The following is a 16,062-nucleotide window of genomic DNA, read 5'->3' as shown; positions in this document are numbered from 1 at the left end:
AATATTAACTTGATGGCTCTTAAAGTCTTACAACTGACTACAAAGTTTTCCAGTAACTAATGACTGAGAATTAGCAAGTGGGAAATCTGTTTAAGGGGCTATATTACTAAACAAATTACAGTGGTACCTCGGGTTACATATGCTTCAGGTTTCATAAGCTTCAGGTTACAGACTCCGCTAACCCAGAAATAGTACCTTGGGTTAAGAACTTTGCTTCAGGATGAGAACAGAAATTGTGCCCCGGTGGCACAGCAGCAGCAGGAGGCCCCATTAGCTAAAGTGGTGTTTCAGGCTAGGAACAATTTCAGGTTAAACGCGGGACCTCCAGAATGAATTAAGTACTTAACCTGAGGTACCACTGTTAATGAAGTTAATGAAGCCCTGAGTTCAGTAAACCTGTATCGGCACAGTTTGATTTGTCAAGCTGCTTGCTCGGGGAGGAAAGTCTGTAAAAGTACTATTCTTGGGTGAGATAGAGTTCAAGTTTGAACTAGAACTTTGGCGGGTGGGAATCTAGTGCTATAAATTACAACAAGAGCCCTTTCTACACCTATGGCTAAAAGTGTGAACAGAACTTAACAACTCTTTCAGAAATAAATATATTCCAGTGTGATTGACCATGATCCTTGGAAACTGACTTATGTCCAGGATACTTCTTAAGGAGCTTTTTCAAAGGTCCTGAGTGCTGGATAGCTCAGTTGGTGGATGAACTTATCTGCAGCTTTTTCTCTCACAGTACTATACTTAGCAGCCTTTTGTTCCTGGTGGCAGGAGATCCATCAGTAGACTTGAATTTTCTGTCTGTTTTCCTGTATTGAATGGGACTCTAACCATTGTGTGGCAGCAGAGAAGATTCCATTGTGGTTCTTACTTGACTTTATATTAGAAATACTCGTGCATAGAAGAGCTGCATTTAGAGGAACAGAACTTGGATGTAACTACTCATCCTTTTATCTCTTTGCCTTAAATACTGAGCAGTCAAATAGCATTTTTATGTTCAATGCATGCATTCTTACAATACTCTAAAATAGTCAAAAATTATTACTATTATAGGACAGGTATGGAGGAGGCTAAGTGATAGGAACCTCTGCAACTTAACTCACTTAGCCACTATTTTGGGCCAACTCTTACATGTCACCAGCATAGCAATATGTTTTGATTCACTGCTTTAATATTATACATAAATAGGACAGAAAAGTAAGTGGTTGTATTTAGTAATTTTAACACTTAAGGTTTTTTTATGTCACTTGATCTGTGGGAGGCAACTCTCCCCTTCATCTCTCCCCAAAAAGAGCACTCTGGCAGTAAATAACATGAAGAACCTGCTTAAAAAGTTCTGAACATATAATAACCAAGAAAAATATCCCGTTTACAAGATAATAATGCAGAAACAAGGGGTGGTATTAAATTAAATTTTACTGAGAGTAGACCAATTAAAAATAATGGCTCTAACCTTAAGTAAAACGTAGTTGAATGCCAACCACTGTCAGTAATACATCATACAAGGTAATGTATGTTGTGAAATCTTGACATTTGTCACACCGCTACATATGTGCATAATGCCTCAGTGTTTTCATTCTGAGTACTGTCCTATTAAAAGGTATCCACTTCAGGACTCTATGCATTTATATTTATATCGGTAACACATACATAATGCAGTGTTATCTTTTATTCATGTAACAATAATACTTTACTGATTCTATAGTTGATAATTCTTTCACTAAGTCTACATAATTGTTCCATGAAAGTCTAATACTTGGGTCAGGGTACTGTGCATAATTGTACATCAGTTAAAATAAGAAAAAAAATTATGTTAACATATCAACAGTTGACTAAATTACAGCACAATCCTATGCATAGCTAATTTCACAAAATGGTAATCCATGGGTTGTTGTTGTCAAACCATGAGTTAACCATGAGTTGCCCTGTAGATGATCAATAAACTGTGATTTGTTTTGTTTTCTAGTTGCTCTTGCACCATGCCTTTGTAGTTTGGCAAGCATCTGTGGTGGAGGGATAAAAAAAATCATGGTTAAGGAAAGATGCTGGATTCACAAAGAAGAGCAAGCCATAGGTGTTTTTCCTTTTTTTGAAACCCAAGCATTGTAAGCCAACAGTAAACAATGGTTAAGCTCCTGGTAGAGTTGACTTAGAGCACTAAGTCATGGTTTACTAAACAATGGTTTACTGTTATGTGCTAACCAGGTCTGATACTAGAATGATCAGATCACATGTTGCCAAACATTAGCAGTTTTACTTTTTGGTTATTTTTTTGCTAAAAGCCTGAATATTTTCTAGTTCTATAAAATTAAAATGTTCTGGCGTTTTATTTTTGCATAGTTTGCATTTCACCAAGTAGTCCAAATCTTCCTATCACTCCTAAATTTTAATTTGTTCTATCTAGATTCCATTTTGCTCTGTGAGAATCTAGTAAGTATTATATCATCTGTGCTGTGACACTAGTGAGTGACCTATGACATCCTGATTTTGTGTATTGTCATAAATAGTTTTTTTTTAATGTTATGCTATCAATTTTAACCGAATGCACAACTAGTTAAAATTTGGGGAGGAGGAATTTACAGTCCCAGGCCAGTTCTTTCAAGATTTACAAATATTTTTCCTGGACTTACAAATACGCATAGGAGGCATATTGTACTGTGACCTTGGAATCTAATGTAGATAACTGTGTTTGCTAATTTTTCAGCCCTTGCAACGAGGGTATAAAGATCATTTTCTGCCTTTTTGAATGATAGCATCAATTAGAATTTTTTTCTTTGATATCTTGCTGAAGTATCTGAGTCCAGAACAGATGCTTTTTTCTACACTTATGGAACATAGCCTAATGAGGGGAAATTCAGCCATTTTAACATTATGGTATGCTGTTGTATTAATGCAGGTAACTTTCCATACTGGATAGAAATTATGTTTGGCTGATCAGTTGCTTTCATTTTTTCCCCATTAATACATATTAATTAGCTTTATGCCATGTTTGGTATTACTTTTTGCTGGCCAAGCTTTAAATTTAACCTTGTGTGGAGGAAAATTACACAGTATTCCCTGAGCAACTCTCCCGTGGGATCCAGTGATCCTCCAAAGCAGACATTGCTTCTGGTTCATTTCACTTTTACCCTCTTGTTGAAGTGTTATTCCTTCAAATCTAGAATCTGATAAAGTTCACAAAATACACAAGCACAGCTAAGTTTTTATATGCCAGTGCTTTTGAAAAATGTGATAATATGAAGGCATCTAAATTCATCTTGTATGTGCTTCAAACCTTTACGTTCAATTAACCAACTTGACAGTTACCAAGATTGTGGATGAAAATAGTCTTTTTCATTAACTTGTTCCTTCAGCTTGCATGCAAATGCAATTCTGAAACATAGGTAATATTTAGATCAGTGTGATCTAAATGTACTTAGGAATGCAACTTTAAACAGAGGCTCAATAGGTTTCTGTTTCATCCAACCCACTCCTTCTGATTGTTGCTTTACTACAGGAACCATTTGAGGATGGCTATGCAAATGGAGAAGAAGGAACTCCTACGGGAGATGCCACTGCTACTTATACTGCTGAAAGTAAAGGGATTGTCAAGTTTGGTTGGATTAAAGGTGTATTGGTAAGTATAACTTTGATAATGATAAACCCATCTGTGCTTATTTTCTTAGCAACAATTGAATATGTCTACTTGCATATATATTGCAGATTTTTTGAAAAAAGAGCAAAACAATTGATTACTGTGTAGTAGATACAGAGTTTCTGTCTTCTGTATCTGCTACTCTCGTTGTTTTTTAAAAAGAAATATGTATCCAGATACATTTGCCTTTGTCTCCCCCAGCTCTTTTTATTACTGTGCCCTAAAATGATTTAGGACATTCATGAATGGCCAAACACTTTCTCTCTTCCTGCTGTTCCTTAACTCAAAGATAAACTCTGGTTCATCTTTGAGTGTATAGCAAATTAAATTTCATTCCTTCAGACACTTTACTAAGAGGCAAATCCCGTTTAACTTGGATCTTGCTTTTGAGAAAATCTTATTAGGCCTGGCTGTAAGGTGAAGAATAATGAAAAGGCATTCATGTTACTTAAGGCAGCCTTGTATTGCATGCAGGTCCCACTTACCAAACACAGTGCATTCCCAGGAAATCGTTTGTTAGGCGGGCGTTTGCATAAGCAACCAAAGATTTCTATTATTTCCTATGGGAACATTTCTAATCCGTGACTTGTCTTATCTCTCTCCTCTGCCCCCTCCATGGTTTCTGCCTGAAAATGGCTGGCGCTGTCCAGCAAACCACAAACAAGAAAGGAAGTGGGCAAACTCTGGTTTATCTGAATTAGCTGTGTGTGTAGTGAGGTTTGGGTTTGTTTCTTTATGTTTGGATAAGTGAATTTTTGCATAATAAGTGGGCAGATAGCAGGACCTGTGTGTGTACTGTTTGCCTGGTAACTTTATTGCAAATGGACTGGCGGGGGAGGAATGGCTCTCCTTCATCTGTAGCCAGCATGGAAATGCAGAGACGAGTCACTTTGCACAGTTAACTCAGGAAACACAAGGGAGGGAACATGGTGGCTCAAATTTCATCCTCCGTCCGATAGCTATTGGATCAATGCCATGATGTCATAAGGATACAGTAACTTGCACAGCTTATAACATTAACTAGATTTTGTTTCTTCTGGTGGAGTGCCTGAGGAGAGCAGTCCTTTGGCCCAAATAAGGGTGAGGAGAGAGCAGTATCCTGGCTCAAATAAGTAAACAAAAGGATTTCATCTAGAAATTGGCTTCCCTGCAGTGTTCACTTAATGGGACATTCATCTCAGCTAGTAATTTTTCTTTGACTTATTGGAAGTCTAGGAAGGAATTCAGTGTCATGCTAAGGTGATTTGGGCAGGTTGAGCATTTTGGCTTGCCCGACAGAGGGATTCCTGTTCCTTCCTCCCCATGCTACTCTGGTCTTCCTCCTGCACCCTGCTCCCCCAGCCTGTTGTTATTGTTATTATTGTTATTTATTAAATTTGTATACCACCCTATACCTGCAGGTGTATATTGCAAGGTGTGCAAGCCCAATTTCCCATGAAAGCCGAAGCCCTTCTTTAGGACTTCCACTGACAGGACTCATTAGTTGAATCCTGTCCCTAGAATTTTAATTATGTTTTTGTTTTTTGTAAGAAGTCAGTGAATTAACTGATCCCAACCTTTTCCAATAAAAAAAAAATCTCGTTCACAGGTTTATCAGACTTTATAGTTGTTTGAAAATAACTCAATGGAGAAACAATAAGATTTGTAAGATCACGATTTCTTTTACTATGGTGGTTCAAGCAAATTGCAAATTTTAACTTTGATTTAGTTGTTTCAAAGTTGTGCTAGTCTGCTAAGGACACAGTGAATGCTAAAAGAATTTCTATCCTTCTTAACTTAGTGTTATAAAACTGTAAATGACATGATTCCAGCTCTCATGTTATAACTGTGGCAGGATGGTGGAAATTAACACAGTTCAGTTTGTACAAACAAAGCAACCTTACATGGACAAAATCCCCTGTCTTCTGGAGGAATCTTGGCATGTCTGTAGTATATTTTATCTTGACATGGCAAAAAAAAAGTATTTACTTTAAATAATTGGAGTTTTTGTATTGTTTTCCAGTTTACAATTATACAGAGTATTAACTACCTATTTATTTATTATTGTTGCTTATTATAATTGTTAGTCAGTTTTCTCAGTAACCCCAAACCACTTACTTTAAAAACTTTTCAAAAACAACCAGGTAAAATTCCTAAAAACACAGCTATACAAGTAGAAGGCATGGCTACCTGATCCCACTCCACCAAAAGATGCCACAACACTGCCTTTCAAATTAAGGGCCAAGAGAGAAAAGTATTTGCCTGGTGCCTAAATATAGATAAAGATGGTACCAAGTGTGCCTTCCTGGGGAGAGGACTCCACAATCGCCATCGAAAAGTCCAATTCTTGTGTTTCCACCCTCCAAACCTCCTGTGGAAGGGAGCACTTGAAGAAGGGCCTCAGATTTAGCTGCTGCTGCTGCTGCAGCGTTTGGGTCATAAACACTTCTGCTTAAACATTAGTAATATTTGTTTTATGTTAAGGAGAAGTATAATTTTCATAATGTAGTGACTTCAGTCACTGCGCTTTTAAAAATGGTCTGTTAAAGCAGGCCTACACAAATTGCAAGACATCAAGTCAAATGGGCTCACCATATGGTGGCCCAGAGAAGAGATTGATAAATCCCTACCACTGCTACTGATCCAGGACTGGAAGAATTGAAGATAATAAATTGCCACAAAGCATGTCTGGTGTGCTGTTTGGCTTGAATCACAAGTCGAGGTGCTTGGTTGCCTGCATAACAGCAGACTTTTGAAGTTGACCTTGTGAACTCGATTCTTAAAACTCTGTTGTAGCTTATTCAAAATGATACCTCTATAATAAATATTGGGACAGCATAGCATGAAAATTCTTTGCTCTTACGGTGTTCTAGGTACGATGCATGTTGAATATCTGGGGTGTGATGCTGTTCATTCGACTGTCCTGGATTGTAGGACAGGCTGGCATAGGTAAGTGTGCCCACCAAAAAAAAAATCTCTGTGTACTATGTTAATCTTGATCAACTGTTAAAGATCGGTGACTTGTAACTTACAGCATTGGATGAGAATATGATTGATGGAATGCTGCTGATTACCATTGTGATATTCTTAACATGGAATATATGCTGCTTATCAGTTTCACTAAGAGGCTCAGTGTGTCTCCAGAGCAATGTTCTTTTCTTTGTTATTACAGTATGAGACACTGATTAGGAGGTAATACACATTTGAAGGATTAGTCCTGCTCCGAGCGTTACATAGGCAACAAGTAGTTTTTCATATTCCTTGTTAGTAGTTGCTAGCTTCTGTGGTGTCCTCAAAAGGTGAGGCGTACTCTACCTGAAAAGGTACTCCTGAGGGCAGGAGAGGTGGTAGACATGCTTGTTCTTGATGTGAACAGGTGATGTCTTGCATGTTGTAGGCACATGTTAAAACAAGCTTGTTTAAAACCAGCTCGTGCATGCCTTAGGTTTAAGACATTTTTTGTTGTATTGATTTATTGAAACCAACAGCCAGCTTTTGTTAAACAATATTGTACATTTGTTTTGGGGGAAATGATAATTTCCTGTAAATAATCTTAGGAATCTTCTTACAGGACTTGCAGTCTTGGTCATTGCAATGGCGACTGTGGTGACTACGATCACAGGCTTGTCGACATCAGCAATAGCTACCAATGGCTTTGTGAGAGGAGGTAAAACAATGTTATACATGTACTTTCCTGTTTAGTTTTCTTCAAAGGGAGCCAAATCATGTGATATTTACTTTGCATATATGCATCAAATATTTTATTTAATTGCGGAAGTACATCATAAGTGGCAAGGTTTTCTTCAAAAAACAAAGTGATTGTGCTACTGTATTTTTAAAGTGTCAGCTCGCAATAGTGAACTTTGAAAAAGTGACTTTGGGGGTCATGAGGAGAGGTAGGTAGGTCACAAGTAGGGTTGGAGAGTACAGCTGGTAAGACATAGATAAAAGAATTTGAAATCAGACAAATGGTGAGTAATGCATTAGAAATGGAGAGTAACTAAATCAGTGATGTGGAACCTGTGGCCCTCCAAACATCGTTGTACTCCCATTGCCCCACCCAACATGGGGAGAATGACAATTGTAATCCAACATTGGGTGGACTACAGGTTCCTCTTTCCTGACCTAGAACCACCTACGCATTCACAAGTTAAGAGGCAAACAATGCGATCCAAGCTTTGTTTTGAGAAAGAGGTACCATTTATTGTAGTGAGATTTACTTCCAGCTAATTACATTAAGGGTTGTAGTCCAAGTAATTAAAAGATGTTAAGAAAACTTAAACACTGAGCTTGCCTTTCTTAAGAGGCTAATTGCAGATTTGTATCTTGAAAATCAGCTTGGCCTTCTTCCCGGATGTTGAGCAATCTCAGTGATGCTATGGAAATGTGATTGCCTTAGGTACAGCAAGTCTGGTTCATATGTTTGTTACTATCTACAGTCGGATGCTCTGTTGATGCAACATGTTAATCATGGCTTACACAATTGGACAATTTTCACTTGGGCGTACTTTTCCACACAATGGGGCATATGAACAGTGCAGTCTTAAGGCAGTAGTGAGCTTTCTGTAGATATACTGAGGGACTTCTAATGGGGTTTGAGTGCTTTCCTGTCAGTGGGCCTTTTTCCCTGGCAAAGTGGTGCTTTTAACAACTCCTTGGCTAGCCTTTGACAGCTTTAGCATTGCTCTTTATATCTCCTGTGACAGGAGTAGTTAACCTGTGGCCCTCCAGATCTTGTTGGACTCTCAAGTGACTCCCATTAGTTGCAACCAGCATGACCCAGTGGTAGGGATGATGGGAATTAGAGTCCCACCGTATTTGGAGGGCCATAGGTTAACTACACCAGTCGTATGAGAATAATTTATGCAGCATAAAGGTAGAAATATGATGGCTTTATTTGAGAAGATTGCTTCTTGAATAGAGTGTCCAGTGGAACAGAAAATACAATTCATGAGTAATTCTGAAGTGAATTTTCTTCACTGGTCTTATTTTTTGGGGGGTTGCTATTTGTGTTTCTTCTCTTTTCTCTACTTCAAAGTGAATGTTAGCAATCTTCAGCTGTACAATCTGATTTTTAAAAAACAGCTTTTCTATCTTTTTAAAGTCTCTGCAAGAAATAAATAATACACTTGGATAGAATTACAAGCTTGGTGGATAAGAGGAATGCTGTGGATGTAGTGTATCTTGATTTTAGTAAGGTTTTTGATAATAACAAATAGTCTTACAGGGAAGCTGGTAAAATGTGGGCTGGACAAGGTAACTGTTAGGTGGTTTTGTAACTGATTGACCGACTAAACCCAAAGAGAACTCACTAATAGTTCCTCATCCTCTTGGAAAACAGTGACTAGTGGGGTGTCATGCTGCAGGGTTCTGTTCTGGGCTCATTGTTGCCCAACATCTTTATAATGACTTGGATGAAGGAATTGAGGGAATCCCCATCAAATTTTCAGATGACAGCAAACTGGAAGGGGTAGCTAATGCCGCAGAAGACAGAATCTGGTTTCAAGATGATCTGAACATATTGAAGAACTGGGGCCAAAATTAACAAAATGAATTTCAATAGGGGCAAATGTACAGTTCTACACTTAGGCAGGAATGATAAGCTGCACAAATATAAGACGGGACACCTAGTTTGCCAGTAGTAAATGTGAAAAGAATTTAGGGGTCTTAGTTGACCACAAGCTTTACATGAGTCAACAATGTGATGCAGGAGCAAAACAAAGTAATAAATTAATGCTATTCTAGGCTGCATCAACAGAAGTATAATATCTCAATCAAGTACCATTCTATTCTGACATAGTCAGACGCCACCTGGAGTACTGGGTTCTGGGCAGCACAATATAAGAAGGATATTGACAAGCTAGAACGTGTGCAGAGGAGGGTCTGGAAGCCAAGTCTTATGAGGAATGGTTGAGCGAAATGGGCATGGTAAAGAGGAGACAGATACGATAGCCATCTTCAAATATCTAAAGGGCTGTGTCATGGATGGAGCAATTTTCTGGAGTGTAGGACCCAAACCAATTGATTCAAATTACAAGAAAGGTGATTCTGACTAAACATCAGGAAGAATTTTCTGACAGTTGGATAACTTTAATTCTGTTATCTTACTGAAAGCTGTTACACATGTAGCTGAGGGCAACCTGATTACCAGCTGAAGTAGCAGCTAGGGGCATATCTGCATTCTACAAACGTAGAGCTTTTAGCTGTGTGTGTATAAAAACATAGTACATACCAGAGCTTGGTTACACATAGCCTTGAATCTTGCTCTAATTCTTCTTTATTCTCTCTGCAGGGGGAGCATATTATCTAATTTCCAGAAGCCTGGGTCCAGAATTTGGTGGTGCAATAGGCTTGATATTTGCATTTGCTAATGCTGTTGCTGTAGCCATGTATGTTGTTGGTTTCGCAGAGACCGTTGTAGAACTGCTTAAGGTAAACAACTTTTCCCCAGTTTTGTTTTTCACAATGATAGAAATTTAACCATCCCTTTTCTACAATATAACTATGGATTGGATTGATCTGTAATTGTTGTCAAATCCACTACTCATGTGACGTAAAATCTATAATATCGAATGACTCATTTTTACACAGACATGTAAACAACCTTGGATTTGGTGCCCCCAGAGTTCTGGATGACAGGCAAAATACTTGTTGGGATCAGCCTTAGACCAAATGATTGTGACTTAGTTGCAGTAAAAATATGTGCAGGATCCAACACTTGAAAATACTTCTGTAAGCCTATGGAGGGTTTAGTCCTATCGCTAAGCTTAGTAGCGTTCTTCCCCCCCTCTAATGCAGAGCAAAGTATAAAACTTAGAGGAAACATGCTCAGCTGTTTGAAAGGAATTGGAGTTTATTGGGGGGGGGGGCGCGGTCTATTATGCCTAACATGTTTAGATCCTGGTCTGACTTTCATCTAAGGTGTTTGATTTTTAAAATAAATTGACTTAAGTTAGTAAGGTAAAACATAGGACCATTAACAGAGTTGAACCATTAAAATGTGGTGTTTAGTTCTGGTTCATGTCTATTAGTATTTCTGTTTTTAAAAAATCTGTAATTTTTTTGAAGTTGTGAATGTTTGACTCGATTTGTATGAAAAACGAACCCTACAAAAAGAATATAATAAATTCTTAAGAAAAACTGCTAGCACTTAATACCATATTTGCTAGGACTCAAAATCATATTTGATCACTGTTAGGGCAGAATTATTTCATAACAGAAAAACGAACATATGGTGTCAACCTTGTCATAATTGTCTCTCTTTTCTTTCTGCAGGAACATAATTTAATTATGTTGGATCAAATGAATGACATCAGAATAATAGGAGCCATCACAATTGTTATTTTATTGGGCATCTCTGTGGCAGGAATGGAGTGGGAAGCTAAAGTAAGTAACAGTGATTTGAAACATCTACTGCCCTGAAAAGCTGAACACCTTTTGAAATCTGCAAACAAGTGAAGTAAACACTGACTTGAACTTACATTGGAATTAGAATTTGGAATCAGATTTCTGGCTGCAGAATATCCTTGCAGGGAATGAACTTATTTATGTTCATTCTACTGTTGATTAACAAACCAGGAAAATAAACCAGTTCATAAATTTTGCACTTGGGGAGGAATGAAGGCAGGCTGGTGCTGTTGAATGCATAGTTGAGCCAGTTGTGTGAGACTTTAATGCTACCTGCACAGTAACTATTTGGAAACTGAAACCTTATATTAGTAGAGTTTTGCATATTAACTATGTTGTTCAAGGAGGTGGACTTATCCTTGGTTAGTCTGGTTCATGATGTGCATTAGTCCCATTATGTGGGTTTCCCTCATGCAGTCAAGTGTTCCCTTTGCGGCATCAAAAGGGGAAAGCAACAAGTATATTGCAAAATAGAGAGACCACCCAAAAACCTAGTACAATACTGAAAGGTTACTCTGCTCGTATAGGTGATGCATTCAAACAGATCCAAGTACTCCTGCAGAGACAGTTTTTAAGTGGCCCCAATGTGGTGTCTGCATTGTTAAAAGCACCCCTAACCTGTGTTTCAAGACTTTAGATGATACGTAAATTGGGAATATGAAAAGCAATCTTGAAGTGAAGCTTAATGAAAAGTTTTAATGTATTATCATTCTAGTTGCATAAGAAAAATATAATTGGGATTGTGAAGTGAGGGAGAGGTGTTTAAAAACAACAACAGAGGTCCTATATGCATACTCATGAACCTCACTGAGTTGAAGAATCTTACAAGTAAATGAGTATTTCATTTTGGACTGGGGATTTGGTCAAATGACAAATAAAATATTGATCAAATAATGGCCACGTATTTTTAAAGCATTGACATGAAACAAGCTAATCACCAATCAGTTTGATACTTCAGCTAATTACAAAAACAAGTTAGATATCTTTACAACTATTATCACATTATCTTAAATAAATTCATTACAAATTTAGAAAAAAATATTCAATACACATATTGAAACATAACATTTAATACTCAGACTCCACATAAAAGTCACATTTCTGTAAATACTTTAATGGTTACATCAGGCATAGGCAAACTCAGCCCTCCAGATGTTTTGAGACTATAATTCCCATCATCCCTGACCACTGGTCCTGTTAGCTAGGGATGATGGGAGTTGTAGTCCCAAAAGATCTGGAGGGCCAAGTTTGCCTATGCCTGGGTTACATGCTATAAAGAGGTAAGTATTACATATGTTGTAGATGTACTGAAAGTTACATTTTGATTCTCTCCTTTCCCCAAAAAACCTGGGAAGGCATTCTCATTCTCTATTTTACTTTAACAACTCTGTGAGGTATGTTAGACTGAGTATGTATGACTGGCTCTGCTTCATGGCTGGCTGAGGATTTGAATCAGAGCATTCCCAGTTCTAACCTGAGAAGGTTTGCTGTGCTGCCCAGTCTGCGCCAGGCTATACACTACAGGGCTAGGAGGCAAGGTGATTTCACTGCTGCCCTTGCTTAACAAATGGGGCTGTAATGTAAGCTGCCATCTACTCCATGGTCTTCTTGGAACATGTGATCTTAGTTGACCAGTTAATTGCCCAAGCCTACTGTTTACGTCCAGGTGCGCATGGATTTAGCTCGGATAAAAATGTATTTTAATTATGTTGATGACTTCTAAAATTACAGGCACAAATTGTTCTGCTTGTGATCCTGCTAGTTGCTATTGTTGACTTCATCGTAGGAACATTTATTCCATTTGAAAGCAAGAAGCCTAAAGGATTATTTGGCTACCAAGGTAAGGGAGAATGACCAAATATTAATTTGCTGGAAACGTAGCTGCAATGGATATCTGAAACACATTGATATTTCAATTATGTTGCTAGTGGGAATGTTTGCTTTAGCCAAAGCTATAAGACTATAATATATATCTTAAGAATGAATGCCTTGGTTCGTACGTCTATTGCAGCCATAGGCAACCTCGGCCCTCCAGAGGTTTTGGCACTCCAACTCCCATGATCCCTAGCTAACAGGACCAGTGGTCAGGGATGATGGGAACTGTAGTCCCAAAACATCTGGAGGGCTGAGGTTGCCTATGCCTGGTCTATTGAGAGAGCAGGGATTTGGGTTCCATGTGGTAGTTCATCATGCAACTCAACATGCTAATAACAGTTGATGCACAATTTCCTCTTGTTGGATTGTGTTGGAATCCGTGAAGGCTGCACAGCAATAGTGCTTAGGCAAGCAAGCGACAATTACATTTCTTGGCCTGAGGGCTGCTCTGAGGATTGGCTGATCCTCCAAGGGCCACTTGTAGCATTGGATGTGGCCAATGCACACTCCCTTGCATGTGCACACTCACCACCACAGATAATGCACACATGTTACAGAGCCAGGTAAAGGTAAAGGGACCCCTGACCATTAGGTCCAGTCGTAGCCGACTCTGGGGTTGAGGCGCTCATCTCGCTTTATTGGCTGAGGGAGCTGGCGTACAGCTTCCGGGTCATGTGGCCAGAATGACTAAACTGCTTCTGGCGAACCAGAGCAGCGCATAGAAACGCCGTTTACCTTCCCGCCGGAGCGGTACCTATTTATCTACTTGCACTTTGATGTGCTTTCAAACTGCTAGGTTGGCAGGAGCTGGGACTGAGCAACAGGAGCTCACCCCGTCACGGGGATTCGAACCGCCGACCTTCTGATTGGCAAGTCCTAGGCTCTGTGGTTTAACCCACAGCGCTATCCACGTACAGAGCCAGAGACATGTTCAAATTCATTCAGACAGCTGCCTACCCCCAAAACTCAGTTAAGTAGCTGAAGAGGAGTGGGCTTTCTCCCCCATGGCAGTGCTGAGCTTGGGAGGAGAGGATCTGCAATGAGGAAGAGAGCTACCCACTTACCTTGCAAAGGAGACTGATCTCCTTCTGGTTAACACCATTGCAAGAAGGTCTTAAGGCTTATGAAACAGGAAGGAACATTCCTTCCTGTTTCCCAAGACATTCATGCAGTGATGTTGCGCCACAGAGACAAGGGCTTCCTTTGTAAGGTAAGTAGAGGCAGAGGTGCCTGGTTTTTGATGGCTGGCAGGCCCTCAGAAATTTCAAAAAAGAAAACTGAATTTTGGGAGGTCCGGGGGGGGGGGTGGAATGTATGCTAGGATAATACTTGCTAAGAAAAAAACTTTTGTGGAAACTGGATCTGAGCTGTGGGTTAGCCACCCCTGGGTAAAGGAATCGTACCCCAAAGCATTAACTTCTTTTTTATATTTTCCAAGAAGACTCAGCTATCTAAGTCAACACAACACACATACCTATGTACTTTTTCTATGTACTTTTCCCTGTATTCTAGAATCAAACTCACTTGGTCCACTCATTGCCTCTCGGCCTAATTTACCTCAAATATTTATTTGTGAGGAATAACATGAAAGAAAACATTCTTTGTTGCTCTGACCTTCTAGGAGGAAAAATGGAACAGAAATGTGGTTAATAAACAAAATGTTTTGGTTTACAAGAAGAGCTAAAGGTTTTTTTTACAGATTTCCTCCTTTGGGGATTTAAGAGGAAGTTAGGACCTCTCCCTTAACTAGTACATGCTACCTAAGCAGTAAACACATCATAGAGACTATGTGTTCATGCACGGAGAGCTTTCTTTGCTTGCCCCTAGCATATCCACCAAATCTTCCATGCCCCTGACAAGCAGCCAGTTTTAGTAAGAGCTGGCGAGAGCAGCCTGCTGCACTTTGTGTTTAAAGTTGAGCCTGACTTTTCCGTAAGCTGAAAAACAAGTGAAGCCAAACAGCACAAACATGCAGTAGCTATCTGCCGGAGGCTGGTAGTATGGGGACATTTATTAATTTAAAAGCTATTTTAAAAAATAAATTGTGAGATGCTGGAGTATTGGAAAGAGGTTGCAGGATTTGTGGAGGTAGCCTAAGGAAGTTAAGAGTGGCACCTGCTGAGCCCCCTAGTGGTAGCTATTGTATAAAATAAGTACAATTTGCTTCCATCGTTTAGACCAGAAAGTCAGTCATCTCTCTTAGGCCTTCTCTAAACATTTGAGAGATTGTGCCCTGATTCTTAAGATTTCATAGCAGATTTTTTAAGTGATTGTGTAAATATCTACCTTTTATAAGAATATAATGTTGTGACTATTTTTGGGTAATGTTTCTTGCTGTATAATTTTATTCAGTTGCATAATGTAATATCTCTTAATGGTGCGAAGGAAGGTAAATTAAATAAGGCACAGCCTTCATCCTGTGGGGAAGGACAGCTTTAGGCACTGTTTGTTTGTTGAATACTGTATAGGGATGCCTATATTTCAGTTGTTACATTGCCGTGTAGCAAATTGGTGTGTGCTTGGAAAACAAACATTTCCGCAAACAGCTAATGAAACAAAATCTCAGTGTTCAGTTTACTTGTGATACCTCTAACCTGAGGTGACTTCCTCTCATTTTACTTGCAGCTGATTAGGTGGAAGACTAAATATTATGGACATTATACAAACAGGTTACTACAATATACTTTTTGTAACATTCCTCCCTAACAGCTGAAATCTTTTATGAGAATTTTGGACCAGATTTCCGAGAAGAAGAAACTTTCTTTTCAGTATTTGCTATATTTTTCCCAGCTGCAACAGGCATTCTTGCGGGTGCAAATATCTCAGGTGATCTTGCGGTGAGTGGTTTTTAGTTTTGTTGCTTATTCAGTCAATTTGAACTGTTCCATAGATTCATAATGTTGATGTTTTCCCCCCTCCCAGGATCCTCAATTAGCCATACCTAAAGGGACCTTGTTGGCCATCTTAATTACTACAGTGGTATACATTGGAATTGCAGTATCTGTAGGTAAATAACTAATTTTTACTTATTCATTCTTTGTAGACAACTTGATGTTTTGTATACTGCTGTAGTTCTATGTTGAAATTGATGTTTAGAGCTTTAGACCTGAATTTTTATAGAACCATCCATTATTTGGCTTTTATTTTTTGAATTTTTACAGGGGGCT

At 38.8% G+C, this 16,062-nt stretch overlaps 1 protein-coding gene across 2 annotated transcripts in view; it reads left to right on the top strand.

Moving 5' to 3' along the window:
* The window catches only part of SLC12A2 (solute carrier family 12 member 2), a 49,786-nt gene that overhangs the window by 8,132 nt on the left and 25,592 nt on the right, over positions 1–16,062 (top strand). For both annotated transcript variants that reach the window (XM_083464411.1, XM_083464412.1), the window contains exons 2-9: positions 3,497–3,616; positions 6,487–6,562; positions 7,185–7,280; positions 9,906–10,045; positions 10,889–10,999; positions 12,752–12,860; positions 15,605–15,732; positions 15,818–15,902. In XM_083464411.1, the coding sequence (XP_083320537.1) occupies positions 3,497–3,616; positions 6,487–6,562; positions 7,185–7,280; positions 9,906–10,045; positions 10,889–10,999; positions 12,752–12,860; positions 15,605–15,732; positions 15,818–15,902 (865 nt within the window). The remainder of the gene's footprint in view (positions 1–3,496; positions 3,617–6,486; positions 6,563–7,184; positions 7,281–9,905; positions 10,046–10,888; positions 11,000–12,751; positions 12,861–15,604; positions 15,733–15,817; positions 15,903–16,062) is intronic.

The sequence above is a fragment of the Podarcis liolepis genome (assembly GCF_965112155.1).
Source record: "Podarcis liolepis genome assembly, chromosome: 11".
Classification (NCBI taxonomy): domain Eukaryota; kingdom Metazoa; phylum Chordata; class Lepidosauria; order Squamata; family Lacertidae; genus Podarcis; species Podarcis liolepis.
The sequence above is the reverse complement of the archived record's forward strand: the minus strand, read 5'-3'. Positions and strand labels throughout refer to the sequence as shown.